The sequence below is a fragment of the Schistosoma mansoni genome, chromosome 5, assembly GCF_000237925.1.
Source record: "Schistosoma mansoni strain Puerto Rico chromosome 5, complete genome".
In the NCBI taxonomy this organism is placed as follows: domain Eukaryota; kingdom Metazoa; phylum Platyhelminthes; class Trematoda; order Strigeidida; family Schistosomatidae; genus Schistosoma; species Schistosoma mansoni.
The window spans coordinates 2,771,976-2,793,829 of NC_031499.1; the positions used below are offsets into that span (position 1 = coordinate 2,771,976).

The 21,854-nt window shown below is 34.4% G+C and overlaps 1 protein-coding gene across 1 annotated transcript in view; it reads right to left on the reverse strand.

Moving 5' to 3' along the window:
- Nucleotides 1-4,076: 4,076 nt before the first annotated feature.
- Smp_153440 (neuropilin (nrp) and tolloid (tll)-like) overlaps nucleotides 4,077-21,854 on the reverse strand; it is a gene marked incomplete at both ends in the record, with an annotated part of 54,443 nt that continues 36,665 nt past the window's right edge. Inside the window, 7 exons of the mRNA XM_018797626.1 lie at nucleotides 4,077-4,103; nucleotides 6,994-7,655; nucleotides 10,774-11,415; nucleotides 11,509-11,658; nucleotides 12,860-13,048; nucleotides 17,266-17,391; nucleotides 18,545-19,054. Of these exons, the coding sequence (XP_018652649.1) occupies nucleotides 4,077-4,103; nucleotides 6,994-7,655; nucleotides 10,774-11,415; nucleotides 11,509-11,658; nucleotides 12,860-13,048; nucleotides 17,266-17,391; nucleotides 18,545-19,054 (2,306 nt within the window). The remainder of the gene's footprint in view (nucleotides 4,104-6,993; nucleotides 7,656-10,773; nucleotides 11,416-11,508; nucleotides 11,659-12,859; nucleotides 13,049-17,265; nucleotides 17,392-18,544; nucleotides 19,055-21,854) is intronic.

Here is a 21,854-nt window from a genome sequence, read left to right on the forward strand (position 1 = left end):
ATGAACGCCGGATTCATAGAAGTAGTTTATTTAGTGGTGGTAGTATATAAAAGATAGGTTTTATATGAGGATATAGTACAGGAAGAAAGACAGATACGAAGCAATTTTAATCTCAAGGTTTAAGGGAAGATAAAGAGTGTATACACCTACGCCATTATGATCGGTTCTGAGCCATGTCACACAGAGTTTCCAACCATTGGTTATGATAGTCGCGCGGACCCCAACCAGGTAGTCTTCATCTACCAAGATGACGCAGATCAGAAGTTAGTGACTTCAAGCTCTGATGCCATGTTTTGGTTTGGCCGCCTCTAACTCTCTTCCAACTATCCCCAATACTAGTCAGCATAGCGCGTCGTGGTAATCGGTGTTCAGGCATACGTAACACTTGGCCCGACCATCTCAGTCGATGAAGATTCATGACTTCATCAACTGATTTACCATCATTCCTTAATACCCTGTGTCTAACCTCACTATAACTTACCTGATGATCCCAGCAGATGTGAGCAATATTTCTAAGACATCTGTGGTCGAATACTAGTAACTTACGAGTATCTTCTACTCTTAATGGCCATGTTTCACAACCGTAAAGTAGAACAGAGCGAACTGTTGCGCAGTATACTCGTCTTTTAATTGATAGACGGACGTCTCGTCTTTGCCATAGGTGACGTAAGTTGGCAAAAGCCAAACGAGCTCTTTCAATCCATGCAGAGATTTCGTCAGACACCAACCCATTAGGGCTGATCAGACTTCTAAGATAAGTGAAGTTGTCGACGCGTTCGACTACTTCACTCCCTATCCTTAGTTCAGGTGTTGACATAGGCCAGTCCTGACTTTACCCACTAATGATTTCAACTATAAAATTACTAAAATCTTTACATAAAAAACCCCTTCTGATAATACCATAAATATACTTCGATTGTTTATCAGTCTTTTATCATTATTACAATTATATTTATGATGAAAAAAGAAAACAGGAAACAAAATACTGAATAAGTTAAAAGAAACTAAACGAATAACATTTGGTTGATGATATCATGTGTGAAGATTATGTCATATAGTGTTGCATTAATAAATTATCTATTCATCAATGAATTAAAGATAAGGTGATGCTGATAAATTAATAAGTAGTATAAGTCTGTATAAAAATTATATTTCCCCATCTCTGATAATATCGATAATCATAATAATAGATTATATTGACAAAAATCACATGGTTAAATAAATTGAATTTAAGAAAAAAGAGAAATTGGTGAACAGAAATAGGATAATGATGATAATAATAATATTACTGCTAAAACGCCCTCCGAAAAAAAAAACGATGGGACGATTATATTCACTTGGTGATGTTTACTTGTATCATCCAATTGTTACTTAGGACTGCAATTGATCAGTTTCTTGTTGGCATATGTGCATCCTGTGCGGATTGCCTTGATATTACCTGAAGTCAAAAGCTTTATAAGCAAAGATGGATAGTAAACAAGTAAATAACATCAAGTGAATTGAAATTTCACCCCATTGAACAAGCAGGTGGCTATGAGTTACAATTCAGTATACCAAACAGGCAATCAGATGGTGAGATGTGGAAACTCGAATTATGTTTTTGCAGTTATCTGTTAACATGACAGCGAAACCTGGCAGTCACACGTCAGATTTTCAAAGGAGCTCTAGATATACATTAGTGATGATTTTTACACCAGGATGAAACAAGTATTACTACCTCTTCGTTTCCAGCAGTTTCGTAATTGCTACCAAATTGACCTAATCTTGACAGATATTTTAACTGAATATTACATATTCATGTGACACAACTTAACTGCTTGAAATTCCAAATGTTTATCGATATTTGCTCTACAACAATGTGGTCAGAATGCACATATAAAACTAGACTAAATAACAGTGTATTTGATTCATATTTTTAATAGTTGAAACTGATTGGCCTGTGTTAAATCTTCCCATTGATGTTTAGGACTGCAATTGATCAGTCTCTTATTGGCATACTGTACGTATTGCCTCGATATTGCCTTAATTCACAAGCATTAAAAGCAAAGATGGATAGTGGCTAGCAGTGGAATTGTTTTCTGAATGATCAAATTCTTCTCAACGTCATTTTAAAAATTCTCTCATCTTTTGAACTGCATTAATAACTAGACTTAAATTGAGTATGTGAATGAATTATGATAAGAAACAGATTTCCTACTGTAATGTAAAAAACGAGGCACCAAGTTAGAATGAAACAGTTATCTGCAAAGATGGATGGTGGCTAGTAGTGGAATCCAGGACGCGCGTTTCGTCCTATTTGGGACTCGTCAGCTGCATGTACCTGCAACCCAGAGTTGGTGTTCACTCTGGGACTCGAACCCAGTACCTTTCGCTTCCAACGCCATCGCGTTATCTACTCAGCTACTGAGTCCTCATAGCCACTTGCTTGTGCAATGGGGTGAAGTTTAAATTCACTTAGTCTTGTTTGTTTGGATCTTCTCATTGATGTTTAGGACTGTAATGGATCAGTCTCTTATTGGCATATGTGCATACTGTGCGCATTGCCTCGTTATAGACTGATCAGTTGCAGTCCTAAACATCAATGGGAAGATTCAAACAAACAATACTAAAGGAATTGAAAGTTATTTGTTTACTCATTGTTTATCGATGGTTCAATTCGGTTCATGTATAATATAATCATCACTTATGTCTATTCACCCACCAACACACACATACACGGACATATACGATCAAAAAAGTATGCTTTCATTGTGAAACACATTCTCTCTTAATTTCCATTTATTTGGCTTGTTTGATTTCACAAATACAACTTAAGTTCCTGAAAAGAACAACAACTGGAAATTCCTTTCTTCTCCTATAGTTTATTCATTTTCACTAAGAGTAATCTCACTTCGCCATTATGGTTTGTTTCTTTCTCATTTAACATATCAAAATTCTATGTTTTTATAGTTTGTTAAACATTTAGTGGTAAAAGAAAAAAAAGGGAAACAGAGAGAGACTTGTCAGACGACAAAATGTGGAAAAGAGATTGAAACAAGTACTAAATAAAAATACGTCACTTTACGTCTCAAACAAGAAGGTTTATCTAATCATCTCACTCACTTTTAACTGGATGCTTTTAATGATCCATATCTTGTTGCTGAGACCTTTTATATTTTTTTCGATACTATCACTACTACTAGTAATACTAGTGTTATTCTTGCTACCACTAGTTGGCCGATTCATCACTAAAAGTCCACTACGATCAATAATTTTGCCAAAAAAATAGTAATAGATCTTTAATAGTTGAATCTATGAGTCGATCTAGGCTAGACCACCATTGAAAACCTAGAAGCATTAGATGGCGGTTTCGTCGTAGTATGGGACTGGTGAATAGTGCGCATCCACGATCCCGTTCGCAGGACTCGGAACCAGGACCTTCGGTCTCTCACACAAACGCTTAACCTCTAGACCACTGAGCCGGCATCCAACGGTGTTATTGACTAACTTCCATCGATCCATGAATAGCTGCGCAATCATCTGTCCATTATCTGAGATAGATACATGTCTCTACTCGACACAGATTGAAGAATTCCGATCACGGTTTCTTACTAGAACTCCAGTGATTCCAGGTTTTCAGTGGTTGTCTAGCTTGCATCGGCTCATGAATTCAACTACTAAAATCGCTACAAAACCCATTTTGACCATAAAAATAGATTTTTCAAATGATAACTAGTGTCTAATGTTGATGATTATTATCTTTACAATATGATAATTCATTTCAAGAAAGAAATTGTCACCAGGATTTATTACTCATTTATAATCTGCCGCTACACAATATATTCACACACACACACAGATACACATAACAGTTACTTCTATCTTTATTCTGTTTGACTGATTTCCCCTTTTGTATTAGTTCGAATTTATCAACTTTATAGATTATATGTATATGATTAGAAAAGAGATCAATGTGAATGGTGAATGTTTTATGTGTGTCAAATAACAATCATCAGTATACAGTTTTGATCAAAAACAAACAATAAAAAGTAATAAACAAGATATCATGGGATAGAATACAAAAAAAAAAAAAGATGTCAATGACATACATACCAAGAAATCTTCTAAAAATGGTAATGAAAAAAAAACGTTGTTTTCCTTTAATCTATCCTACTTTGAAATCGTTTTTTTTTTCTCTATTTCTAATGAGATTTTATTTTTTAAACAAAAACCTAGATAAAAATAATTGATTTGTTTTTCAGCGGCGGGGGGTTGGGCGGGGGTGGAGATGTTTTAAAATTGTTCATATTCTTACTATCAAAGTTGATTTTTTTTTTTTTTTTAGTTTTTGCCATTCTTCTTTGTTACCATAGAAAGAACACTCTCAGGTTATGTAATCAGTTGTATTGAATATAAATATTTATATAGTATGATAGAGATTTGATTGGGGAATCACTATTAACTCTATCAATAAGGCATAGAAATACATTATTCTTAGAATGTCTATTAAGTGCTTTCAAAGATTTTTGAAGGTACGTCGAAATAATGTATATATATGTATATATATGAATTAGGCACTTTTAAATTTGGCTTTTTATTTAGGCTTCATATTCATAGATTAAATCAGTCGATGTCTCAGAAATATTTTGATCATCTGATCTAATTTGTAAATGACTAATTTTATCTCTATCAGTTACATATTTTGGTTTATATTGATGCTGATGATGGGGATGATGACGATAGTGATGTTGTTGATGCTTTGGAGATGAGTGTGGAGAAATTGATTTTGTCGGTGATAATGATGAATGACTAATAGTTCGATGTCCATAAGGTTCAGATTGATAAACAGTAATCTTGATTGGTTCTTCATGTGTACTACAAGCATTTTGTGATGTATCCGTTTCAGATATGGAAGTTGAATTATTGACTGGTGAATCTAAAATTTAATAAAATGAACAATGGATTATTCAACCTTAGCGAGGATATTTAGCTTCGTTATACATTTCTATTTAAAAGAACGAGTTACGCTCATAAATTACTGAAGATTATTGTTCCTGATTAGACAGTGAAAGAACTGATACATTTCTTTCTTGCTTTACAGATCTTTGATATATATAAGATAGTGGTTAGCAGTAGGATTTAAAACAAATGGCAAGTTTGATGTGTATGTATTCCAATGTTAATACCTACGATTTTACTTGAAAATAATACTCTTCTTTTCAAACCTTGGGATATTACTTAGTGGGAAACTAAGTAACTCTACCTACCTACCTACCTTTTCAACAGGTATGAAGTAATTTTGTGTAAAGGGTTTCTGTAAATTTTTCTACTCCGCAATTTACAGCACGAACTGGACTTAGATAAATGACCATTGGAAAATAGAAGGCACTGAGTATTAGTTTTACCCTATTACGGAACTACCCCATAGTTCTACAAAGAAGTTGTGTTAGGTAGAGTTTATCTATGTTGAGTGTGAGGCAGTTATTAACCAATGGTCTCTGAAGATGACTGAGCAACGAGACAAATCGACCGGTGTCAAATATATAAGTCACTAGATATCAAGGTTAAGCACTTATTACGAGACTTGAAATTCCTAGGTTAGATCCACCCGAGGGTAATGTCTGAGAATTGCTAAGTTCGTCTCATACTAGGATAAAGTGACTATCCGGGGATTTCTGGTTTCTGATGGCTAGTTCGTAATTTACACGATGGAGATATGATATCTGTAATCGATTGCTTGGCTTCTTCATCCAGATGGAGTTCAATATCAAAATTTCAATCTACATGTAAATAAAGGTATTATTAAAGTCTATGTTCAAAACATGTGGAACGTTAACAAGTGTTGATGAAATCCAGCCTTGAATATCAGGAACCAGAAATCACAAACGGTGTTCATGACGGCGGTAATAAAAAAGCTAGTGGATTACGATCCTGTTTAGGAGAGAACAAATTTGGTTTCTCCTTGGGTTTTAATCCTACCTCAATTTATATCAGTCTTTGAAGAATACAACTTACAATTAATAGAATTTCATGACATCAAATGAGTGAAAAACATCTAAGATATAAAACCGAATCTTTTCAAAACTGCAACAGACTATAAGAGGTTACTTGATCCTGTTTTTATCTCTAAACACATTCAGACAAATCGATTCTCTCGAAGCTTATCTGGTCAAATTACAAGTCCATTGAGTATTTTGTAACCATTTTCAGTAAAACATTCAAAATTAATGACTAAGTAGTCTTAAAATAGTCGACTTCTAACCACGATATATATATATATATATATATCAATTTGATAGTAAATGTTAGACCAAACCTACTTTCTGAGTTTTCCATATCTGTTTCACCTTCTCCCTTCAATAACTCTAAACTATTTTTTGAATCTGTCCTGGATAAGGTTGTTTCGTCTTCGTTGTCATCATCATCATCTTCTACATGGTCAGTAGTTACGATAAGATTTGTTCGTCTTGAAATTTCTTTTAGACGATTCCTACAATCACCTTCTCTTTGTTCATTCGATCTTTCTTCCTCTTCATCATCATCCTCTTCTTCATCGTCATCATTATCATCTTTGTGATATTTATATCTTTCTATATTTGTACGAATATTATCCACCGCTGAAGTATTCGATCCATACATTAACATATTTTGTTGAAAATCATTTAAACCATAAATTCGTCTATTACATGATAACTTATCATCAGTCAATAAAACATTCTGTATTCCAACTGATGGATAAAGAATTTGATGATGGTGATGATGATGATGATGTGGAGACTGTGAATGATGATGTTGATGATGTAAATGTTGATAGTTAGGATTTAAAAGTACATGTGAATGTTCACTACCACTACAACAATAAGGATTACTACTAATACTACTTTTATCACTACTACTACTATTACTACTAGTACTAGTAATTGTAGTCGTAGTGGGAAGATGTGATACTACTGTATTATTCTCATTATGTATAGGAGTTGTATGTCTAGATAATTTATTCACATTACTAATTACATTATTAGTATTATCATTATTCGATGTAATAGTGGATGATATTAATGAATTAATAATACGTGGACGTTTAGCTTGTGGTGGTCGATAATCTTTCGATGATGATGTAATGAATTGTCCTGTACAAGTTGTTGTTGATGATGTAACAATATTGATTAATCCAACACCATAGGTTAATGATGTAGATGTTGTCGGAATAAATTGTTTAGTATTCATAAACATTTTATGATGATAATTTGTAAATTGATTATTATTATCATGTAGCCCATTCACATCAGGCATACTGACATAAGTATCAGATCTTTTAATACGATATAAATGTTCTTGACTATTACTAACAGAATATAATTGACATTTTGGTATAGATGATAGTTGGGATGGTTTGAAATGACGTAAATATTGTATTTTATGTATCGATGGTGATTGATTATCTTGTTCACAATATATATGTACATTATTATTATTATTATAACGTAAACCACCACCCCATGATTGTGTACGATTTATAGTACTATTTATATTAGAAATTTTTTGTTTCAAATTATGATCAGTTTGTGATAGTTGTGTATTGGTTATGATAGGTAATTGTTTATCTATTTTAGGATAAATATTAGTTGCTATCCAATTTCTATGATTTTGTGGACTGGATAAAACAGAATGGGATTCTAGTGCAAAAAAAAAGAAAAGATTTTTTAATTATGGATGAATTTTCATTACAGTATAATACATTATTCTTATAAGCATGAAAAATCAAAGTATAATCAGAATCTATATTATGATAACAATGGCTATTGAACATCAAGGAACGATTGTTTAGAATAATTCTCTTATTTCCTAGATTATCCAATATGTGACTGAATATTCATGACTTTTAAGTATCACTATAAGGTCAGAACTCAGTGTTTTGTTATATAGTTGAGGTCATGAGTGAATTGAAACTAGACCATCATGGAAAACCTGAAAACGTTGAGGTTACACATTAAAACCGTTGGATGCAGGCTCAGTGGTCTATCGGTTAAGTGCTCTGGCGCGAGACTGGTAGGTCCTGGGTTCTGATCACGCGAGTAGGAATCGTGGATACGCACTTCTGAGGAGTCCCACAATAAGACGAAACGGCCGTCCAGTTGGTTCAGGTTTTCCATGGTGGTTTAGCTCCAATTGACTAATGATCTCAACTGTATAAAATCACTAAAATCTCCATGAAACCCCCTTCTGATGATGATCATTGTTTTGTGTTTCTGGTCCCAATCTGTGATACTGACCAATCGATAAGTTACTTTACTACCTCAAGGGTACATCGTTATTGTCTATATGGGTATATTGGATTTCAGTTATAAGTTTTTTAATGAAGCTGAAATAGTTGTTCAACTCTCTGTTGTATTGTAATGACAGAATTGGTTATGTGAGTACAGACACGTCACGCACTTGTGCTCACAACCACCTCAAATTCAAACGTGAAGTGAGATATTATGAACTAGTCGCTATATTCGCTTAAAATCAAAGTCTAAGCCTAGATGTCTTTATCTGTCTTAGACGGATAACAGTATGAGATCCTATGATTTCTTGGCAAGACCATAAATAATTGACAAACCAATGAGATTTAAGATAGTAGGTCTTGGATCTTGGTGCAAAATTCATTGATCCATGTGACTAAACAGCATTTTGGCATTATAGCTTATATCAGTTTGTCATGAAAACCCTAACACCGAACTATAAATCCTCACATTAGTTCGTCATATTAATTTGTAACCCTCTTTTAACCCTATTAAGTAGGTGAAGACCCTCAAGGTCACTTTAGCATAGCTCAAACGTTATCTGTTAAATATAATCCTACTGATTTATTTACACCATAATTTGATTTATCAACTAAACAATCCCACTCATTTCAGTCTTCTCATGTGCATCATGAGTTAGTATATAGTAGGACGTGCAAATCGTAGCTAAATTAAACTTAAGAATATCACATAATGTTCCATTTGATACGATTTCATGGGGAAAAGGCTATCAAATTATCGTGAATTTTTCTGTACAATCAATCATGTACACTAATGCTTCATGAAGGTTTATATATTTGTTAATTCTGTATAGTGTCAAAATAATTAATCCATACACAAATTCATTTTTACAATGTTAAACTTTGAAAATAGATTTTATTACAGGATTAATGTTCGAATTCACTTGGTATTGTTTGATCGAATCTCCCCATTGATTTTTAGGACTGCAATTGATCAGTCTCTTATTGACATGTGTGCATACTATCCGTATTGCCTCGATATAGCCTTAATAACAAGTGAATTTAAACTTCACCACATTGCACAAGCATGTGGCTATCAGGACTGAGTAGCTGAGTGGATAACGCGATGGGGTTTGAAGCGAAAGCTATCGGATCCGAGTCCCATAGTGAACATCAACTCTGAGATTCAGGTACATCCAGCTGACGAGTCCCAAATAGGACGAAACGCGCGTCATGGGTTCCACTACTAGCCACTATCCATCTTTGCTTATAAAACAGGATTGATGTTAGTTCATGAATTACGAAGTATCCAAATGATAATGAGATTATATTTATGGTCTGTTTTCTATAAATATCTACGTTTTTGTAGTCATCAACCTAGAATTGAATATCCAGGGCATTAAAACCTCATAAGGAAAACGATATCTTCATACTATTGAGTTAAAATCTAATGGTCCATATTTCTAACTCCTGTTTTAATAATCAACCATACATCCATTATTGTTTATGGCATAATGAAAAAACAATTTAATTGTTCAGTCTACTGATGTGGTGTATGCCACTTAAGCCGACAGACATAAGTAATATGTCACTCTAATCGAAAGTGGAAAACGAGTCAGTAAAAGGCTAGGAAGATTGAGTTAAAGAAAACAGAAACGGAAATGGAAAGAAACTGTGACTCGGATTTATTATACAGAATGTGAAGGGCAAATGATGGAGATATGAAAATGAAATATTCAATGTATGCTTTTCATATTTCACCAGGTCATTCAGTAACTGATCGGTCATCTTCACCTGACTGCATATTCACTACACTAACACCAGACTCTTAAACGAGCGATGACGACACAACTTAATTTTCCTGCCCTTAGAACAAGAACTAAATGTAACCTAAAAAAGTATATTTAAAATGGTATTAAAACTAGCATAAAGTTTGCAAAATAAAACAGTCCCTTATGTTTAATCTATCTGGATGTGTCTGTCTATAATCAATTACTGATCAAAAATAACAGTTTAATTACTTTTAACGGTTGGATTCATTAGTCGATCTAAGCTAGACCACCATTAAAAAACTAGAAGCAATTAACAACCACATCGCTCTAGTATGGGACTGGTGAGCATTGTGCATCTACGATCCCGTATCAAAGGGACTCGAACTCAGGACGCTAGTCACTGGTGAATAGCTTGAAATTAGATTTCCTGAGGTTCTAGTGAGAAGCCGTGACCAATGGAGTTCAATCCGTGTCGGGTGTGAGACAGTTATCCACGTCAAATAATGAATAAAGGGATGGATTGATTGAAATTAAACAGTAACACCGTTCGATGTCGGCTCAGTAGTTCAAAGGTTAAGCTTTCACATATAATTCCAAAAGTCCAGACTTCTCGTCACATTTCGCGCGATCGTAGATGGGCGCTGCTCACCAGCCCTATTCTGGGACGAAACAGCCAACCAGTGCTTCCAGTTTTTCAATGATGGTCTATCAAACAAAGTGTATATAATTATTAAACCTAAAAAGAAAACAGTTTTTTCCCCACTCATATTCCACTACCTGTTTTATTTCCACTTCTTTTAATTTGTTCTTGTTGTTGTTGTTCAATCATTCGTTTTTGTACTAATGTATGTTTATTCCATTCACATATATCATTTTGTTCATATGATGTTATTGGATATGATCCATATGTATGTGTTAATGATAATGGTTGAATTGATTTATCATGTAATATATTTGTCATTGTTCTAACTGAACTAATTGTTGTATTCGGTAAACTAATTGATTCATTCATTAATTTATTTACATTACCAATACTACTTTTAATAGTATTAGTAGTATTGGTATCTTGTAATGGAATACATTCAATAGTTTCTTTTTCAATTGAACATTGTTTCATAGAATTAATCTTCTTTTTGGATACTTTTTCATCAGAATTATTATTATTACCTTTTGTTTTAATTAATGAATATTTAATAAGATTTTTTTGTGAATTCATTTGACATTGTGAAGAGGATGGTAATTTGATATTCTCACCTTTACGTTGCCATAACAACGGTGCATGAATACTATCAGTACTATTCCAAATCATTGTAGTATTTCGGCTATCAGATTTTTTCATAGATTTCAATTCACGCATCATCATCATTGATTGATTATTATTGATACTACTATTATGAGTAGTATTTGAATATTGAATATCTTGGGTTAAACTTGAATTAGATAAAGTGAATATTGGTTTCTTTTTATGGTTACTATTATTATTATTATTATTATCTTTATTCAAATGATTACTTCTTTCTAATAATGCACCAGTAGACATAACATGATTTAATCGTTGTAAACGTCTATCATTCATTTTACTTGATTGTATATTTTGTTCATCTTCTTTAGATTTTATAAATTGTCGGGCTGTTTCACGTCGACGACGACGTATAGTCATAACTTGAAAGTTGAAGAAAACCGAAACGTATAAAATAAATTAGAATTTATGGATAATGCAATGAGAAGACGAAGTTTAACAGAATTATGTGATATATGTTTGCGCAATACATTTCGAACAATCTGTAATTAAGGGTAACGGAAGACATACCTAAATGGCTGCAGAAACAAATAAATTCCAGTAGTCAAATAAGATCACAAGATAGACAGATATCTTCTTCCATTGAGAAACATTTGATTGAAACTGGTCATAAGGTTGACATCAAGTCAGCATTTGTAGTGTTGTATAAAAGCCTTCAAGAATGTATACTAAGGTTTATTGAAGCCTTGGCTATACGGAAATTGAAACCCCCATTTATGTGTTTAAAAACAATTTGTTCTTACCGTTAAGTTACCCTGGTAATGCTGATTTATTATCTAGAGTGGTCATCACATTGTTTTTGTGTATTAAGTTCCTCTTTTGACTCAGTGGGACTTTGTTACGGCTTACCTTTAACCTGTCTAGTTGACCTTTTAATTTTCATATAAAAAATGTCTTAACAAGTATATTATGTGTGATCAAATTGTTCGAAATGTAGAAAATAGTCTTCATCATTTATAATTTATATCTTAAACTGTCGTCAGTTAGATATTTGGCTTGTTATGCTATGAAACTCCTTCCTGAACAGTGCTAACCCACAATCTTATCATGTATTTAACTAAGAACATCAAACACTCTTATGACAAATGCATAAGTTTTAGAACTATTCAGTTTGTATTTAATGATACAGTTCCAACCTCATTCAATTAGTGTTACAGCGAAATCATCATCCGTCAGTGACGTTTTATGACTAGAACTCCCGGAATATCTTGAAATAGTTTATGGTATTTACTGTAATTTGTTTGAAGTGCTTTCGCGGAGGTTGATTTCACTTGTAGGTTGTATTTATCACGAACTGATCTTAGCTGGAGGTACTATTGAATAATAGAAGACACACAACTCTCTCATCCTAATGCGGAACTTTCTGAAGATGACCATCCACGATCCTACTAAGAGGCCAAATCAAGGAGCTTCAAGCATTCTAATGAAAACCTAATCAATTTGAAACGTATAAAATATACAAGATAAACTAATCTCTGCAAAATCGCTTCAAATAAATCATAAAAAGTCTTTGAACATAGACCAATCGCCATCAGCGATAATAATAATAATAATTTGACTTACATATACATGTGGATGTGACAATCAACAATATTAAGCCTAAAGTGGCCAATATAGATAAATGTAATTTTTGAGCAGCCAAACGTTCCGCTTCCGCTTCAAGTTGCTCTTGTTCTTTTCTTAATTCAAATGCACTTTTACTAGTATCTTGTATTAGTTGACCGTCAGGACCTAATACATTTGAATGTAAGCCTGTAAATAAAGTCAATAAAAGAAAGATTTTGTTGAGGAATTGGAATCATATTGGTGAAAACATGCTTTTTTCACGAATGCTTTCCTTTCCAAGATGATGGAAAATATATGTGTAGCTTAAGATGACGATTTTAGAGCTGTTGTGATCTCTTAGCTGGATAGTTCGGATGTGAACCTTTGATTGTATTACTACTGAAAAACATCATTAGCACTTAACTCAGAAAGAACTACGTGTTGACAGTGTTGTTCAGAAGAACAAAGAAAGTTTCAAAAATAAACCATTCAGCCCAGAGATCACAGCAAATTTAACGATGGCTCCTGTTCACCATTAGTATGGTCATAGATTCCAAGTGTTGAGGAGGTGTTTGTAACAGTTCATTCGACTATATTGGTTGATTTAAAGATAAGAACTGCTTAGATATGAGTGTAAGTTTTAAATAAATAAACACTAAAGATGTAGTGGCTGGCCGTATGTCAAACCCACACATCTTGTTCTAGCTTCTAAACAGGCCGATCTATTCATTCTTCTCGAGTTACGTTTTGACCTTGTTAATTATTTGCTTATCAACCCTGACTGTTTTTTAGAAAAGCATATGTGTGTGCACTTCTTATACTGTTCATCACATGTCTGTAACTTATTTTTATCTGGCTATAAATATTGATTAACGCTTGATTGAATGGAGTTTGCTCATACGCCTTCACCACTGAGTGTCATTTATATATACGTATTCAAAAATCAATCTTCATATTTAACTTCTTTAATTCCGTTATTCACCAACACGATTTAAATCGATGATTATATACAAGGATTGGCGACATATATATTTCGATAACAATCATTCATACGATCAACCTAGAGTCAGATTTAGGGCCACTAAAAAGGAACATGCTTTCTATGAAATTGTGTCCTCTCTGAAATGATTGGCTTAATTGTGATCTTTTATTATCTTTTTAGATAACTTTATCAGCATAAGCTTCTCATAGAAGTGAATTATAAACATTATTCTACAACTGATAAGCAACTTATTCTATTAACTTTGAATTTGATTAGTTCAAGTTAACTCTTTGTCGAGACTATAATTTATGTACGACTTTTGAATGAATACTAAATGACCTTGATAAGTTTCAGCCAATCAGAAGTCAGTATAGTGTGAGAACATATTATACGAAACCAAAAAATTAGAGTGGATGCACTTCTCCAACATGGTTTAAAAAGTTTTCAATGTTAGAAAGAGGTTCTGTAGTTCCAAAATCGTAATTCATACGGTACAGCAACTCATCCGTGTAACTCCATAACAGTCGACCTCTGGAGCCATGATAAGTTTTTAAAAATTCTTTTAGCCTCGACCACATTGCTCCTGTATTATTGGTGTGTACTCTTGTGGTCTGTCTACAAAATGTCACTTGTGAACGACGATACGATACACGTAACCAAGTCTAGACAGGCATCGATGTTCTCTCCATTTATCCGTGTATATTGTGGTACACGGTTGTATATACTCTGATACAATTGGTATTATCGTTGTAGCCTGTCAGTTTCTCAGGCGCTCTAATTGTCTTTTTTGAGATTACCCATCATATATACCAAGGACCTGCTAAGTATACTTATGGAAGTGCTACTTACCCAGTCTTCTTTAAAACTTCTTCCTCTATTGAATTAGTGTTTTCTAAAGACTGTATCGTCGATTTCTACAATTCTCTCTTCTTCAAACGATTGACTCAAGCTTGTCATTCTTATTACACATATATCGCAACAGTACTCATACCACTGAACTGCCAAAGCTTCAGTAACATCTGCAAAGGTTGCAGCCAGTGTTACTGGTGCTTTTATTACCCGGTTTACAACAATTTGCGAACGACCTAAAAAAGTCCCGTCCTAGCAGACTTTCTTCTCTAACATATATTGCATCGAAATACAATATCGCCACAATAGTCTACACAATGTCCAGTAGTCATTTGAACACCGCAATCACATATAAGGTAACTTCTCAGTAGCCTCTAACTACAAAGTCCTTGACATCCTCTGCAGACCGATCGTACGTGAGCATTGGGTGTTCAAATAGGCGTTGTAACTGTGAAATCACTTACTTGCTGCTGATTGACTCATCCGTAAATTATATTTTATCCAACTCTTTTCCTGTCATTGTTTAAATATTTATTTTCATCACCATCCCTTTTCACCTTTTTCATGAACTCACAAACGTTTAAGATGGATTGACTGTACTTCGGCATGTGTACTGGCTGTTGAAAGAGTTGAATTACAATTTTCTAGAAATTCTCTAGACTACATTGTGTTCTTTTTCTTTAAGATTAAACCGTTTTCTTAGTCGAACATAAGTCCAGAATTATCTATTCACGTGGAGACAAGTCGTTGAGTTTGACGACTATTTGATGTTTATGTAGATGATGATGATGATATAAAGAGTGTGGTGTCTTTGTTCTGTGTAACGTTTATTCACAGCTGAAACAGCTTATTTTGTTAATGATATTAAGCTCATCTTATTCGGCTATTTCATCCTTCAGTTTACATAAAAGTCTATTAAATGAATTTTTTACCTTGTGAGTTCTAAGAAGACAATTTCGACAAATCATCTATCCAAGCTACAAGTACTGTACTGAACAAGAACACGGATGGGGACAACCGGATGTATTTCAGCACAAATTTACAGACAATCTCACTAAAACCTAACAATCATATAGTAAACAGTTAGCACTTGATCAGTACTAAGAAGGACTTGATACGCATGACAACGATCACCACCCAGTGATCAATCAATTGTGATTACATCTCAGTCCCACAGGAGGTCGGTATCTGACTGTGAAGCTAAGTGATACAGGATCGAATCCGTCAGGGAACACCAGCTCCCTCAAGATTACAAGGACACCTTGCTGATGAGTGCCAAGTAGCACGAAACCCGTGTCCAGAGTTTCCTTTGACCACCTCCAACCACCATCTTATACAGTAAGCAGTTAATTTGTGAACTATCAATTAATTGTCTCAATCTTGAACGTTTCTTCTGGAAATATCAGTCCATTGTCTTTGATTATTATTGTTCATGCATTTTCATGCCAATCGCGTTTGGGTTCCATTCTTTCGTTATCTATCTTCTACTGAAATACATTCAATACCCGACCATCATTATATACTACTTATGTGGATATCAGTAACCCACGCCACAGCATCCTTAAACATTTGAAATGTAGTACAATTTATACGTTTAAATGTAATAGACAATTCAATTAATGTGATCAACTTTTTTTGTGAATTCATACTGATCATTGATAACACTGATAACATTTTTGTTTTAGAGAGCATAACAGTTAATTACGTTTTTAAGTGGACATGAACTTTTCCCATACCAATTTATTATCCAAGCTTATTATGCCTGAACCATATATAAATATACATACTACTTATTAAGCCAAATTTAAGTAGTTTAAATAATGACAGTACACGAGAAAAAAGTTGATTGCAACAATGAACAACATTTCTGCTGAAATACACGTTTTTCAGCTTGCAAAGTGCCAGGAATTTGTATTTTGGTCAACTAACTCAATAATAATGGAATCAACATAAGCTGTAATTGTATTTAAGAATGGACACAGCTATACAATCAACAATGTTTAATCCATCGTCGATTGCTCTCCAGCTATTAACGATGCGCGAAGGTGAAAATTAGTGTCAAAAATATCAAAATGTGTGTATTGTTTGTAACCGTAAAAAAATTCCCAAAATAAATAGTTCATGTAAGTCCTGGACGTTTGTAGATGCTGACCACGTTAGTCTTAATGGACTCACCTAGCTCAAGGCTCTAAGTCAGGCATCCTCACTAAATCACAAGCGGGTACACTGTGCTCATCTTCTCCCATAACTACTAGCCAGACTAGATTAGTCACTTCTCGCTGTATCGACAGCTTATTAAATCCATCTTCGAACCTCATTGTTTCTGACTTCTTATTTCACTGGGTTGGAACGTTTCGATTATAGATGTTACTGGTTAAGGTGTTGTCAAGCTCCAAATACTTGTGACATCTTCACATTGTACTTAAAAATCTTAGTCATCCAAAAGTTGATGAAATTGAAGTGATTCTAGTCTTTTTTACATACAACATAAGCTGGATAATCAGGGGATTTTCATTGTTTGGATTTAACTTAACAAAACACAAAATAATATGGTTTTCAGATGTATACAGATAAGTAAATAGATGTAGCTTACTTGAACGTGTACAGTGACCTCCTTCATCTTGCCACTGAGGACAATTAATTATGTCATCACACCATAAACGTTTTGGTATACAAACTTCTGAATCACATGCTTCCCAATCCTTGACACAGGGTTTACCTATATAAATAAATTGAACAGCAACCACAGTATAATGATGAGAAGTCATGTTAAACTGTACAAACGGGTTTCTCTGACATAACTAAACGTTTTCAAAGTAACTTTCACGTAATCACTCAGAAATTGCATAAATGTTGGCTAATCTGATAAACTACTATACGAAACAGATTCGATGAATGATCAATTCATGTCTGATTTTTAAAAAGAAGCTCCTAGTTCTTGACTGTCACAGAGCTCTAGGTTGGAAGGAAGAGGAAGAAGAAATGAACGCTACTCCATGTCTGAAACTTAGTGTAATTCATTTCTATTAACATTCTTGAACTAATCTCACGGTAGTGGAGTTGCTTGCACCTTATTATTCTATATTTTCCCATACAATTTTTAACATCGATCAATAACATAATGTATGAAAACAATTTCTCCATTTCGTCGTCCCAAGTTTTCTTCCAAACCACTCCTATCCCAGTATGTGTGTGCATCCTACACTACACTACTAAGCTTATCAATTGACTGTCCATATCTACCTTAAAAACTAACTCTTACCTCTTCATTACTAACGATTAAGTTCTACGGTATACGCTTAGCAACTAATAGACATCCATGATCAATTACTTAATCTCATGCTTGAAGAGCAATATTTTATCACAGTTAAGTAAACTAGGGGGTCGAACTATTGTGTACTGTATTCTGCTTATATGGTTTCCTATTTATTACTGAATGCAATCAGAAACGTGTATCTTCCTATTACAATTGATTGATCACTGGGTGTTGATCAATGTCGTGCTTGTCAAGTCCGTCTTAGTGCTGATCGAATCCTATCGATGCTATCGATCACCACCTAGTGATCAATCAATTGTGATTTCATCTCAGTCCTACAGGAGGTCGGTCATGGCCCGAATGGCTCGGTGGTAACGTATCTGACTGTGAAGCTGAGTGACACGGGAGCACCAGGGAGCACCAGTTCCCTCAAGAATGCAGGTACACCTTGCTGACGAGTGCCAAGTAGCACGAAACCTTTGTCCAGGGTTTCCTGTTGACCACCTCCAACCACCATCATATCTTCCTATTACATAAATCATTCATATTAATCAAGAAATGATAATGAAATACTTGAATATGAATAGTTATCAGTTAAAAAATCAATTCAACTAACCATCAATGGATTTACGTTTTAAGCTCGTTAATATGAAAACAAATTTTGGCATATATTCTTGTAATTTTTCATTAATTTTATTATCATTTACTGTTTGACGTCGTCGACGATGATGATGTAATGAAACTGATGAATCATTCATATAACTTTTTTCCAATGAATTATTACTACTGAAATTGTTATAATAGTAGTAGTATTGATAATCATCATTATATTTTAAATCACGACGTGTTTTAATTGTATCTAATAAATCTGGTTTTAAATATGGTGATGCAATTACAATACGAATAATAAGACGTGGATAACGTATATAAAAATCTCTATCAGAACCATGATTTTTTGGTAATTTTAATAGACCTATTGTTTTATCACAGAATCTGATAATTTTAGGACATGGTGGTACAAATTGTGATATTGTTTTACCTGGATATACTTCAAAAAATGTATGTTGTCCATCAATAATTGATGAAGGATCTTGTAATGATAATTTATTTAAACCTGAGTCTGTAACTAAATAGATTGAGAAAAAAGAAAAAGATGGTTCATTTTAGTTAAAGATAATTGGAAATGAGAAAATAAATTCAGTAGTAGATTATGGACGCATTGAAGTTAAGTATCAACACAACTGAGTGGCGGCTTAGTAGTCTGGAGGTTAAGTGTTCACAAGATGGTGGTTGGAGGTGGTCAACAGGAAACCCTGGACTCGGGTTTCGTGCTACTTGGCATTCGTCATGCGTGTCAAGTCCGTCTTAGTGCGGATGGGATGCTATCGATCAAGTTGCAATGTGGCCACTAGTCTAGGTGGCTCGACACTGCGTGCACTATGTTGAGATAAGATGGTGGTTGAAGGTGGTCAACAGGAAACCCTGGATCCGGATTTCGTGCTACTTGGCACTCGTCAGTAAGGTGTACCTGTAATCTTGAGGGAACTGGTGCTCCCTGACGGACTCGATCCCGTGTCACTCAACCTCATAGTCAGAGATGTTACCACTGAGCTGTTCGGGCCGCGACCGACCTCCTGTAGGACCGAGATGTAATCCTGTTGACCACCTCCAACCACCATCTTATCTCAACATAGTGAACGCAATGTCGAGCCACCTAGACTAGTGGCCACATCGCAACTTGATCGATAGCATGCGATCAGCATTAAGATGGACTTGACACGCATGACATTGATCACCATCCAGTGATCAATCCATGGTGGTTAAGTGTTCATGCTGGAGGCTGAATGTCCTGGGTTCGTGTCGCAAGTGCGAGATCGTGAGTGAACATTGTTGATGAGTTCTGTACTAGGACAAAACAGCCGTCTGGTGGATCCAGGTTTTCAATGAGGGTCTAGCTTGGATTGGCTCGTGAATTCAACTGTTACGATATTAGATAATAAATTACGTAAAGATATAATTTCCTTGGTTGTTCTTCTATTTCCATCATTATAATTTAAATGAATTCATTATTTAATGACAATTATCCATTTTTACCTTTATTACTTTTACCAGTCTACATTTTTTATGATTCTATATTGGGTTTCCAAATGATTACTTTGCATTATTAACTACTGTACGTGGTTTGTGGAGATCGCTGAATTGATGGATTAAATCATTAAATGACCTTAGTTAAACATTCACTGAAAATGAAAAGGCACCGAATAGCTGTTGTGTCATAGTATAGAACTATTCAGAAGTGTGTATTTGTGACCTCGTTGTGGAATTGAATTCAGAACCTACACATATTACGGCTACTGACTAACCTTTAGACTAACAAGTGAGTATTTAATTGTTTACATGTTTAACAGTAGTCAGTTAGCGGTAATGAACAACTATGCTGGATGGATGTGAGTTAACCACCGTTGACATGTATAAATGGATTTTCAATGGTTCTCTAGCTAAGATCATACTATGATGTACACTACAAAATTCGAAAATCTGGATAGGCCTGTCTTAAATTTAAATCTTAACTCTGACTACTCTGATTCATTCTGGTTTGTATGAAACATCACCACATAAAATTATCACCGATCTATTAGTACGTACTTACGCCTGTTACACCTCGAGCATAGGCCGCACACCAGTTTTCTCCATCCAACCCTATACTGGGCAATCCTTTCCAGTTGTTATTCATCCTTTTCATATCTACTTCTATTTCCTGACGTAATGTGTTCTTTGGTCTTTCTCTTTTCCGCCCCCCTTCAGGATCCCAAGTTAGGGATTGTCTCGTGATGCAGTTTTGTGATTTCCTTAATGTATGTCCGACCCACTTCTAACGTCTTTTCCTAATTTCCTTTTCAGTTGGAAGCTGGTTTGTCCTCTTCCATAAAACACTGTTGCTGATAGTATACGGCCAGTGAATGTTTAGTATCTTGCATAAACAACTCTTTATAAATACTTTACCTTCTTGACGATGGATGTAGTAGTTCTTCAAGTTTCAGTTCCGTTCAGTAGGACTGTTTTGACGTTCGTATTGAAGATTCTCACTTTGAAATTATTTGACAGTTGTTTTGAGTTTCATATGTTCTTCAATTGTAGAAATGCGGTCCTTGCTTTGCCAATCCTCGCCCTTAAGTCTGCATCAGATCCTTCTTGTTCATCAATGATGCTTTCCAGGTACGTGAATGATCGATTAGTAGAATGTCATTTTTTTAATAAGTATATCACTGTTTTCTAACATCTACAGACTCAAAATCTTATAAGATACCTAAATCCATTGATTAATCATGCAAAATGTATTTATATATTGATGTATTATTATTTATTTTTCACAGGCTATACATTTACAAATACTGTTTCCGAATCGAACAAGACAGGGCTAAGAACTTTTCTTGATTATTTCTATATTGTGTACTGTAACATAATCCATTTTACATATTAAATCAATCTTATTTTTGTGTTAAGTAGTATGTTGTATAAGCGTGTCATTTGGTTACAAATAACGAATGATTTTTCTCTGACAACTTGTTATGTTACATTCGATACATAAGCCATACTCAAAAAGATTTATCCCTACATTTTCGTGAACACGTATCAAGATGGTTGGCCAAAGGAGTCACGAAATCTACTAACAGAGCCATCCTTTCTCACTTGGTAGATAGTGAACATCGTATTAAAATAGATAAAGCTTTCTCTGTTTTATATCAGGTTACAAAACGTCTATCTAAAGGAGCTAGATTTTAGCTGCTCTACATAGCTGAAGACATCAGGATCAACTCCAGAAAACTAAACATATGTATCGACAAGATGTATATCCAGTCTCTATTTTTACCTTGGTGCACGACTAGATCATTAGAGACCTATACTAGGTATAATAAACTTCTTAA